This window comes from Manduca sexta, chromosome 13 (genome assembly GCF_014839805.1).
Source record: "Manduca sexta isolate Smith_Timp_Sample1 chromosome 13, JHU_Msex_v1.0, whole genome shotgun sequence".
Lineage (NCBI taxonomy): Eukaryota > Metazoa > Arthropoda > Insecta > Lepidoptera > Sphingidae > Manduca > Manduca sexta.
In genome coordinates, this window is record NC_051127.1 from 6,684,604 (window position 1) to 6,696,865 (window position 12,262).

At 39.7% G+C, this 12,262-nt stretch overlaps 2 protein-coding genes across 2 annotated transcripts; one reads left to right on the forward strand and one right to left on the reverse strand.

Annotated features, from left to right (window-relative positions):
* Positions 1 to 30: 30 nt before the first annotated feature.
* Positions 31 to 7,395, reverse strand: LOC115449260 (radial spoke head protein 6 homolog A). The gene is made up of 13 exons (XM_030177037.2): positions 7,121 to 7,395; positions 6,832 to 7,021; positions 5,974 to 6,099; positions 5,539 to 5,627; positions 5,319 to 5,406; positions 5,156 to 5,240; positions 4,164 to 4,297; positions 3,433 to 3,552; positions 2,642 to 2,795; positions 2,010 to 2,155; positions 1,453 to 1,667; positions 1,057 to 1,201; positions 31 to 544 (listed from the first exon to the last, which is right to left on the reverse strand). Exons 1-13 carry the CDS (start codon positions 7,249 to 7,251, stop codon positions 452 to 454), a joined length of 1,716 nt encoding a protein of 571 aa, XP_030032897.1. The 5' UTR covers positions 7,252 to 7,395; the 3' UTR covers positions 31 to 451.
* A 90-nt stretch (positions 7,396 to 7,485) lies between these two features.
* Positions 7,486 to 11,340, forward strand: LOC115449271 (mitochondrial GTPase 1). Its single transcript, XM_030177049.2, has 3 exons — positions 7,486 to 8,299; positions 8,863 to 9,050; positions 10,699 to 11,340. Exons 1-3 carry the CDS (start codon positions 7,690 to 7,692, stop codon positions 10,900 to 10,902), a joined length of 1,002 nt encoding a protein of 333 aa, XP_030032909.1. The 5' UTR covers positions 7,486 to 7,689; the 3' UTR covers positions 10,903 to 11,340.
* The last annotated feature ends 922 nt before the right edge of the window (positions 11,341 to 12,262 follow it).

A 12,262-nucleotide genomic window follows, 5' to 3' on the forward strand; every position in this document is an offset into this window, starting at 1 on the left:
TTTTATTTCATCAAATTCTAGAACATAAAATATAAAAAATGCACTACTATCTATATAATAATAATTTTATTAGAGTTGTACCGAGGGTTCAAAAACGAAATATTTTCTAATCTGCATCACAATCTCGGCAAGCCGACTTCTGCAAATTTATTGCTTGCAGGGCTTGCGGCGAGTCGCATGTTATTAAATATTGCTGTTAGTGTAACTGCATCTGAAATTCTTGCGCAAGGATTTGCTAGTCTAATCAGCATTACACCAGGAGAATGAGCTATGTGGATAGAGACTATGCGACTAGACGGCCAATACCTGTCTCTTTACATCCCCTCTCCCTTTTATCGCCTCTCTCTGTCTATGGATCTTTGACAACACCTCTAAAACTAGAAGAGAAATATTTTAGAACATTGTAGACCAAAACTCTATCTAAATCTTTATCTCTCAATCTTCTTTATGCTCAGTCTTCCATTTCTTCTTCTTCCCCAAATACTTCCCCTTCCCCAGGCAGCTCAGGCGGCGGTGGTGGAGGCAGGTGCGCAATGCGGTATGCCTAAAAAACAGATCATCATCAGCCACAAAAAGTCCACTGCTGAATTTCGGCCTTACCTAAAGATTTCCATTAGAAGCAAAAAAAAAGAAACAGAATATAGTAGACTAGCATGAAACGCTCTGAGAATTTACTATCAAAGCATAGTTTACTAGACGTCCCTAGCCACTAATTACATAGTCAACGCTATCATGATTCCTTACATATATTTGAAAAAATTATTGACTTAGTGTCAGTCCGGAGTCTAGAATAAGTGCCCTATATAAAGATAGCCTCGTCTCCATCAGACAATGGGCTTGAAACTGCACAGTAAAAACTGGGTAACCCAGTTGCACGTCTACCTACACTTGCGGAGATAAAGGGGTGATCTGTTTTTTTTTTTTTTATTAAATTTGTGGCAAGTGCTTCACCTACACTTATCACCGCCATAAACATCCAGAATAGCAAAGAAATCATCGATAGAGTTGGTGGCATTTTAGGAATATGCTCTTGAAGGTCCCTAAATCTTTGCGTACCTCCTCATCGGCGAAGGTGGGGTCCGCCATCTCCATGACCTCCGGGCCGACCACGTACTCGTCCTGCGGCCGCGGCAGCTGCAAAGGGCTGAAGTTCGGCGGCTGGTACTTCAGGCCCCAGCCGATGTACATACATTCTGATTTCCTGATGTTCAGATTCAGATTTGTTATTGTAATGATATAAAACAGTAGTTCGTAGAAAAACGAATCACGCCTATTAGAAATTTGGATTGTAGAGAATATAGTATTCACACATAATTCTTCTGTCGTTACAATCTATTCAGTCATCCTGATCGATCATCAGACAAACTCTAGGACATTATCTTCAAGTCATTACCAAAAATACTATCCTCATGATATTAAAATCAATGCCTTCAAGCAATTCATGTCACTCACTTCCCAGCAGTAGCAAATGCGACAGCACCCGGCCACAGATTACTCCTCAGCACGGCCAGGGCTCTGTCAGGGACTAGTGTGCTGCTGGTGCGCACGCTCCACGCGCTGAGACCCTCAACCCTCGCGTCCTCTGACAAGGATGTGAAGAGAGGAGGTCCAGACTCCGGCTCCACGGGCGGGGGACCTTCGTCTTCCTCTTCTTCTACACCTTCCTCCTAAATTTGCAAAGAATTCCATATATCATAATTTATTTACGATATTTGAGGATGAATCTTAAACCAAAAAGTGAATCCGTAAATACACTGATATGGATTTTGACACGTGTTGATAGGAATCAGGATACAGATTAGGTACATAGATTAGTGTGTTACTCGTATTTGATCAGCTTATACGTTAAGTATGAACAGCATTTAATCAGACGTTGTAAAACAGGCTCGTAGAGTATAAATGATTCGTTACTAGGCATTTAACACTTTCCCATTCTCTCTTTAGTATGCCCTTTTTGAAGTTGATCCGCGATGACTAGGCTAACTAATCGGCGAATAAACTGGATTTACCATGCCAGCATTAGGGTTCCACCAAAGCGTGCGCCCTTGCTTAAGTATGTGTCGACCGTGGTGCACCCAATACGTCAGATTGGGATCCAGGAGGTCCTTCAGCGCATGCCCCTGGTAGAACGGGTTCGGGTTGAAATCCAAGTCACCTATAAAATGTGGAAGATCTATGCAGACACAGCTGAATGTTGCATTTAACATCCGCGTGGGTGACAAGTGGAAAATCGGAAGCCTATTTATTTATACCTACAAAGTTAGAACAGACTCTGAAGTACATACTGTAATCGAAAATCCTCTACACCACAGCCGAAAGGGTAGATAAAATCCAACTTCTTTTTGGTTACCCGGCTATCAAGACGACTGACAAGACCCATAAACTGTACTTACCTAGATATCTGCCTGCAACAATGGTGGCCTAAAGGATGTAGAACTGGACTACCACCCAAGGCCACGTCTTCCGAGGGGCAAGAGGCTTGGGCTTATAAGGGGCCCATGAAATAAACATTACTTTGGCAATTGGACAATAGGGCCCCTCAAAGATCTCCCGTCCGAAGCCTCGCATTCGATAAAGCGGCTACTGACGTGAAACGTCTGCACGAAAATTTGAAATCGTTTAAAACTCGCTAGAATTATACCACCGCCCTCCTCCAAGTCGATATCCTCTTCCTCCTCCCCCGAACCGAAGGTGAAGAAGCCCTGCGGCGAGACGGACGTAGAGGCTTGTATGCGAGCGATCTGTGCACGCAGGTAGTTACGCTCCGTACCCTCGAATGGCGGGAATGTTTGGACCTGGTAACGGGAATGAAAGTTCTGGTAGGAATTTCATTGTTATTTAGCGTGGGTCCTTGCCGCCCCAAAACACGGGGCAAGGGCAAAAATTTCAAGAAATAAACGTCACGATAACCCCACGCTCAGTCCTCACCCATTGATACATGAGCCAACCTCGTACTTCAAGGAATATTATAAAGAAGAATTAGCGAAATCGGTTCAGCTGCTCTCGAGATTTGCGCTTAGCAACACATTCAGCGATTGATTTTTATATTATAGATATTTTGGCACCTCGTTAAAAGTGAACACCTTTAAAACCTAGGCTAAGCCGGCTAATTTATGACTCCGAACTCCGTTGCTAAGTACTTACATTACCTTGATAAGCATATGTTGAACCTGGACTGAGTGGTAATTTCGCATAATTTATATCTTATCAAAAAATGCATTTGTTACAAGATAATTAGATTTACTCGTTAATATTCTTGGCGCATTCTTTTCATTAATAAGATATTTACGTATAATATGTAATATTAAGAAATGAACTAAATCACTTCAACTGCTAAGTAATGTACTTAGAATAACTTGAAAACAAAATGTTAAAGCGTGAGGTTCTGCTATTAAACTAGAAGAAATCTGTAAAAGAACCGTATGGCACCACCTCGGCATCCAAGTCCCCGGTCATGCAGCGCACGGTGAGCCTGGCGACGCGGATCTGGTCCGGCGTGACGTCAGGCAGACATATCCACTGCTGGCCAGGGTTGTTACACACCCAGAACACCTGGGAAATTTATATTTACGTGCATTTCTGAGAGCCAATCTTATCATATAAGTACAGCTACATGATAAAAGTAAGCAATGCGCCTGATAGCAAGCGCTATGACTGAACAGCAACACCATGCAGATCTTTGAATTACAAAGCGCTGCGTGGCGAAGCATTTGTTACCCTGTGACATTCCTTTTAAAGTATTTATTTATGTATCATACCTCATATAAGGTCAGGGTTATATTTCGAGTAATCGTTAGATAATGCTAATTAATAAGTATCACAAAAAATATAAACGCTTTATCGGTCTTTTCATAGCATACTGCAAATCAAGTAACCCCTTGTGCTGAAGTGTATCGTAGTAAAAAATATATTCTAAAATATTATACGTACTTAATTCTGAATATATACGACAAATATACGACGACAGCGCTACTTATTAAAATAATCCGACGGGTTCAAATTAAAGAGATAAAACATAGCGTATGTAATTATCCACGATATACTTACCCCTTTGTGGCAGAAATAGACAATTCAGTGGTAACTATCTTAACAGTCGAACGTAAACATTCATAGACTGGAACATTCAAAGACTACTTTACAAAATAAATCTCTTCAAGAACAACCTTTTTGTTAACCCCCTGGCCCGGCCTCTCCACGGGTATCGGCGCGGGTGGCTGCCACGTCGATACTGGCTCCGGCGGCAGCTTAGGCGGTACTGGCTCCTTTGGTTTCTCATCTTTTTCCTCCCCTTCTCCCACTATTACAGTTCATTTATTAGTACCTATTGCTACAGGAATTCATTGAATCAAATTTCTTCCTTCTTTCTGAATGCGTCATTTCAGCTTTATGTCATTGGTTACGCATTTCTTTTGTTGTTAGAAAAACACATAAGTTTTACGGTCGGCACCTATCAAATCTCGTGATTTCTGCCAATTTTTGTTCATTAACCGCAATTATCATTAAACAATCTAATTGATTTTTTTTCGACCATCGCCAAAATGGACCAATCAGAGCAGTATTTTGACATGTTTTATTCTTAGGTCCGAATCGAAGATTATTATTTTTATTGTTTATGGGAAACGGCCCTATATTCATATGGAATAACCTCGTAATAGCCGAATTTCGGCCACGGCGGCCAATCTCAACGGAAATCAGCCAGGTAAGCAGGATATATTATAGTGCACTCTCTGTTCCTTCACTCTCATAGTCCGGTGAGACGGCAAGCCGATATTACTGGGGAGAGGTCAGGCGCAGGACCATCGGCTTTACGTGCTTTCTGAGGCACGGGGGTATCACACCGCCAACTTCCTGACTCCGAGCTGCGACTGAGTAATTTTTAAGATGAAAAAACCTAATCACAATTATTTTGGTCCGACCCGGGATTCGAACCCAGGACCTCAGCACGGTAGTCATACTTATACCACGTACAATAAAACTACGCCACCGAGGCAGTCAAGTCAAATGGAATAGATGTCATTTCATGGTAAAGAATTACTTAAAGAATCACTTCCGTTTTATGTAGGTACTTAGTCAGTTATATAATATACAGCCAGAGCGTGAACGCGTGGACCGCTACTAAGAAGGAGATGATTGAACTATTATTATTATAACTCACTTATTTCCTTCTGTTCCTCTGCTTCTTGAGCTCGAGCTTCGTCCAAACCCTCGCCTTCCCCTGGCATGTCTTTCAATTCAAATTCCTACAAAAGGCTATCATCAAATTTATGTCTACTCTCTAATATAACACCAGCGACTTTGAAAAACAAAGTATTTCATACTCGAATTCTTCTATCAAGCTCTTCTATTGTCAAATCTGTTTCAGCGACGTAATAATTTGCTTTTGTTCCGAAAATCTTGCCGAAGAACCTAAAAATATTTTTCATTATGCACCTGACTTGGTCTCTTTCGAATTATTCGACGTATAACATGATGTATGTACGCGTAGACATGTCTAAAATATATAGGACACCATCTTGCATTGATTTTTAATTCTCTTACCTCACAGTGGACACGGGCTCTTTAATCGCAAGCATGTTCAACGAAATGTAGACCGCGTAGCATTCACTGTCCGGGAGTCCGAAGCCACACTAGAAGAGAAGAAGTTAATCTATCATTGGTTTATATCAGATAATGTCCTATGTCCAAATGCTCAACAAAGACACTAAATTCAATTCTAAATAGGTAGGTATGTACTATAAAATTTGCGAGTTTTGATATTAGATACTAATGGACCCCTGGTAAGATCATTAATAACTAGGTACCTACGTCGAAGAACTGACTCCTGCGTACCTGTATTATCAACAACAAATATCCAAAACATATTCACAGATATTCACAATTATATTAAGTACTTATAAAGTAGATTCTTAAGAAGTAAAATAAGTACTTAAGTTTAGTAAGGTAGATAGTTGTTCTAGTACTAGATATATTCACCTCTCTGAAATAAAAGTTGTTATCGATCATGTCCGCGATGCGCGGCTTGAAGTTGTCTTCCTCGAGATCCAACTCTTGCTCTTCCTCACCCATCTCATCTGCCTTCTGCGCCTTGCTCGCCACCAACTGAGATGAATGAGAGAAGTTAAAAACACTGTTCTAGGTCGTAGGATTTTCGTATGCAAAACTGCGTCTGGGTAGATATCACTTCTATGATTATTTAGATATCGCCAAGCAATAGTATCTGTGCCTATGTTTTGGGATTTTTTTTTTGTTTTCGCGGAGAAAGTCCCTTATTACTACCGCCCAGTCTTCGCGGGGGGCGACTGAGCGGTTATGTTGGGGTAACCGTTGCTTTACGACCCGACAATGGAAGCAGCCCGGGTGGCGGTCGGGCCGAGTCCCTAACCAATGAACCTAACCTAAGTCCCTACGCAACGGCCTACCAACTAAAACTCCGCGTTAACCGGCGGCGGCGCATAAGGGACGACTGCGGGCTTCCCCGAGACAGCAGGTCCGAGTCTTCGTCCGCGGCCGCCCCTGCGCGGTGCCGCCTTGCGGCCCTCCCTCACCCTCCCTCCCTCCAGCACCCTCGCACCGAAGGACGCTCTCAGCGTCAACGGCAGCATGAGGTCAACGCCAAACTGCCGTCCATCCCGGGGTGTTTTGGCATAACTACTAAGAGTAACAGTACCGCCTTAAGGGGGAGGTGGAATGCTGAATTGGGGGCGCTTCCTGAGACAAAAACTGTCACCAGGAAAGGGAATTTTTAGCACGGGTCGCCTGGGTACTTAAGTTCGGCCCTGGACTACAATCTGCTTAGATAAATGAAACTGTGTAAATAATATCTATTCTTACCCTAAACATCTCGTCAACCCTCCGAACAAGAGACAGTTGCGGGGGCGACAGATACACATCATTGAGGAGATCGAAATTCGGTCGGAATTTCTCCTGTTTCACGGCCCACGAGTATTGTTCGAAGTTATCCACCACGTCTGGCGGCTGTTGGGACAGTATCTTGTGTACTATGTCGACCAGGTGGTCGTACCTATAGAATTATCAAAGGGTATTTTACGTACTTATGCAATAAAAATTATAATAAACACTCCCATAGTACATAAAGTGTTATAGGTACAAGCCAGCTTACAGAGTGTCTCCAGTGGCAGCACTTTGCTGCTTTAGAAAATTCTTCGCTAAAACCAAATCGTTATTTAGATCGGGCATTACATTTTCAGTTGCCGCTATTATATCTGGTTCTAAAAGAAATGTTTGCGACATGATTGTTTTTTGTGTAGATCAATGCAATCCAATTTACTATTTTGAACAGTTTTTACAATACGTAATCTTACGTAGTATTTGTATTCTCTTTGATACGTAAATGAAGTTGATTTGTTTTGACAAGATTTGTTTTTTTTTATGTAATATTTTTCTTAATTTTAGAAGGAATCGTAGATAAACTCATTGATTTGAGATAGATTTTTGACGTCCAAAATTATTATTATAACGAGTTGCAACTCCATTTATAAACGTCATAACAATTATTATATATTTGAAGGTTATGTCTCTATTTTTAAACTTTAATTACTGTATTTTTCCATTTAATATTACGAGTAAACTAAACCTTATTTTCTTCCCAGTGATTAATCTTCATTTGTACCATACATGTACATAAGACAAGTTTTTTTTACCATATAACCTCAAACCAAAACAAAAACAATGGCAAAATTCGACGCTGCCTTATACAATTTTCGCAACAAATGCCCTTACGTAAGTAAAGATTTGCTCCGCTGGTTCCCCGGACACATGAACAAGGGTCTAAAGCAGATGCAGCGTAAGTTAAACAGTGTGGATTGTGTAATAGAAGTTCACGACGCAAGAATACCGTTCACAGGACGCAATCCTGTATTTACAAGTACTTTAACAGGCGTGAAGCCGCACATACTAGTCCTGAATAAGAAAGACTTGACTATACAGTCGTTATTACCCAGTATACGAGATCAATTAGCCGCCGAACAAAATATAAACAATGTTATATTTACCAATAGCAGGGATCAGAATTGTAGAGGTTTGAAGTCTCTAATGCCGTTAATGGTAGACTTGATAAAGGATTCCAATAGGTATAACAGGAGCGAGGAGTTGGAGTACAATGTGATGATTATAGGAGTGCCAAATGTTGGTAAATCGTCCTTGATTAATATGCTTCGGTCGAGGAATATATCCGGAAGGCATTCACTGCCGGTGGGCGCTGTCGCAGGGGTAACCAGGAGCCTGATGACCAAGATGAGGATAAACCACAATCCTACCATTTTCATGTTGGATACTCCAGGTAAGTCTATACAGGATGGCCTAGCTATTTGAGCACCCGAAGCAAAATATTTTGTGGCGTCTCTCTTTCTGGCGGGATTTTTTATAGGTCACAAGTATGTACCTGTGGCGTCCCCTAGAGCCTTTGACACATTCACTAGGTGCTGGGGCTCAGGATACACCCCATCCGCAGAGGGTGTGTGCTGACCCTTGGCACCTGAGATATAATGCCTAAATAGGAAGATTCTAGCAGATACATATATAAAAAGAGTATGTATTGTTTATATAATGATCTTCAGATATAGCATCCAGATTAGTTGTAGATATAACCAATTTTTTACCATGCATATTACAAGTATAAATAGTGGAAAACTATTATGCAACTTGTAATGGGAAAAATGTATCCGTAAAGTTTAGAACTCGATTATAGGCAGTTATGTTTATGTCTAGACTAGTCTGATTTCTCATAGACTAGTCTGAGTCTCAATATGGGTCCCTATCTTAGCCCAAATAAGCCACAAAATTACTGACCCATGAACCAAATATGTTATTGAAAACACAATACAAAACCTCCTACGTCTTCAGGTATCCTGGAACCAACAGTAACAGAGATAGAAATGGGTCTGAAACTGGCTCTCTGTGCTTCACTCCAAGATCACCTGGTTGGCGAGGAGATCATAGCTGATTACCTGCTGTACTGGCTCAACAAGAATGGCAAGTTCAAGTATGTGGATTTCATGGGCCTGGAAGAACCTAATGATGATATCAATAAGGTATTTTTTGTGTAATATCTTAGTTAAGTCTAGTAAGATATAAATGGGAACAGATAATTCCCTAGGGGGTGAATTTTAGTCAAACAGCTGGTTATAAATAACTTAAATTAACTTAACTAGTTAAATTTTTACTGCACCAATCTACATTGGAGTGGAATAATGTGGAAGAATATTGGTCTATAGTATTCAGGCTGCAAATTCAATATTCAGATTCAGATTAAGATTATTTACATCTTTTTTATTTCTTTTTTCCTGCCAGTCTGAGATGGCTCCTTGGTTTACTTTGTACTTTTTCAACTTTTTTAATGTCCAATATTAAATGTTTGTAGTTATATAAGCGACTTTATTTGAGTAATAATTAAATATTCTCATGTATCTTGACTTATCATAAGCGCAACTATGTTCGCCTTTGTGATGAATAAACCATTTTATTTTGTATTAATATTTAACGATTTTTTACGAAAACTTTTTCTACTCAAAAAATTTCACGTGGCGTTCGTGACTTCACTGGCCGGAAGTAAATTCGGCAAACAGTGAAGCCACAATTGTTTGCGAGTTTGTTAAATCTACTTTGAAAATTAAATCACGACTATTAAATTTTTCAAGGCTACAAATAAAATTTTCATATGTACAAGCATACTCAATTCATTACCACAAGTCTATGAATATAATGTATGCAATAAGAAATAAAATTTATTTAATTTATAAAAGTAATATGACAAACAAAAAGATTAAAGTTTTGTATGTTTGTAACTGATGCACTCAAAAACTACTCAACAAATGTTGAACATTCTATCACTAATACAAAGCTATATTACCCCTGAGTACCTGACATATTTTAATCAAGGAACACAGGTGAATCTTTGAGCAAAGCAATGTTAAACAATAGGATTCAAAATTTATATTTAAATTTATTCTCAATCAGTTGGCCCCTCTATTGAAGCCATTTTGGATATTTAAAATAAATTAGAACCAAGGGTGTCACCAAGCAGAGGTCAAGGTGGTGCATGACCCTACACCAAATTAGAATTGGTAAAATAATTCCGGCTAATTCCGGAAGAAAGAAATATAATTACATCTACCCTTTTATACAGGTGTAACAGAGCTTAGAATCCACAGCATTGAATAGAAATTGAGGATTCTTCATAATACTGGTCTGTAGTGGCGAAAGGTCCATATTACCCGATTCCTGTCGGCTTCTCTTTATGCAGAATTTATGTAGAATCTCATCATCAGAACGACTTGTAGACCGCATTTATGCATATTAGTACCTATACTATGTTGTGTTCCTTTTCGGAAAATTTCACATTTCTCCACTGCCGATCTGCATTGCTGATTCCTATCTACACATCACGGGTCACCGAAAATTCTATAAACATAAACAAAACACATTATGCCTTTATATCCAAATGGTAGGTAGTGATGCAACTAGGCACCCAATTTTTGCTAAATGTGTCCTGTCCCATGATGTGATAGGAAGTGACTCTACTGCCATGTTAGGCACAAGACTCCAAGCTAATACTGACTAGAAAACCCAATATCAATGACCGTTCAGGGATTAGAACCCGGGACATCAGCACGATGTATCGCACATGCAATACAACTTAGCTACTGATGCAGTCAACAATAACAACGCTATTGTTTTCAGGTATTAATATCCGGAGCTGTTAAATACAATCGAGTAAGGAAAATTCGGGACTTCGACGGACGCGTCCGGCAAGTTCCTGACCTGGTGGAGGTGTCCCGGCATATGATCAAGGCGTTCAGAAGTGGGGAGCTGGGAAAAGTACTCTTAGATATAGAGTTGTTGGGTGATAAATATCAGCAGAAAGAAAAAAGGTCGTTGACGTAGTGTCTAGTATCGTTAAGAGATGGCATTAGTAGTTTATGAACGTATGACTACCTTATTTTGAAGTATAACAGACATTTTAGCTGTAAAGTAATAAAATGGCAGATAGATAATTAACGATTGTGGTGCAATCATTTAATTACGACCTCAGTTCGTTTGCAACCAAAAATTCTTTGATGTGAAGTCGAGATTGCGCCCAACATCCTCTAATATTGTGCCATTTAATCATGGCATTGATGATTAAATGGCACAATATTAGAGGCATGGCATGGTGTCATTGTTACAACATATGTTACAACCTTTGTAAGTCATGTAAATATTGTATTATATAAAACATAGTTATTAAGAAAGTAACATATTGCGTACATCATAAATGGATTGACTGAAAAAATCCTGATACCAATTAAAAAAAATATAAAATAAATCAATATCTTAAAAAAACCTGATATATTATTTAATCTAACTAACCGCAACTAATTTAAAAGTGGCTTTTGGTGAATTGGCTACGTGATCTATGGAAGCAGCGTCCCAATTATTCCGTAGCAACGGATTTTCAACTCACGTGTTTCGAACAAGTGGCATATGGTATGTATCAAAATTTGTCAGGGACCCATTAGAGACTACTTGCTCCATCATAGTGAAGAATTTATTTATTTAAGGACCACCAACGAAGAATACACGGCATATAATAAAAACAATGCTGTAGCATATTTTTGTGAATAGGCCGCGACTTAGCAATGGCGACATAGCAATCGGCGATCTTTTCTTTACTTCCGCAAAATAGGCTTCACATGCGGGGCGATACAAACTGAGTTGCCTAGACTTAGGAAAGGACTATATTTATGCCTCTGCCCCATCGTACTTTTCCCAATTTTTGTTTACACACGTTGGTGCCTTTAAAGTTCTGGAACCTAATATCATCGATAGGACGATAGCTATGCCCCTGGACTAATCATTAATACGGACATTCATACAGTTTTTTCTGAACCACAATCTAAAGGGCTGGTGGGAACTCTAAAGTTCGGGACTCCAGCGTCATTGATAGAACGTTAGCTAAGCTTCTGGACTAATCACAATCTTATGCCATAGACATTTGTGTTGACTTTCCTGAACTACAATCAAGGCTAGTGATCCTCATTCGAAAACCTTTATTTCCCACGATTCAAGTCAGTGGGGCGAGGTTGTGAGTGACTTGAGTTTGGCATCTGATAAAGTTTCATTGATAAGTATTAGATAATACAAGATGTATATTTTTGTAATCAGAGATAAGAACATAACACAGTATTAAGCGAGAAATTGATGCCTGGATCTGGTATTGATAAATATGGGTTTTTTGGTTCAATATCAGCCCAGAGTCAGAAAA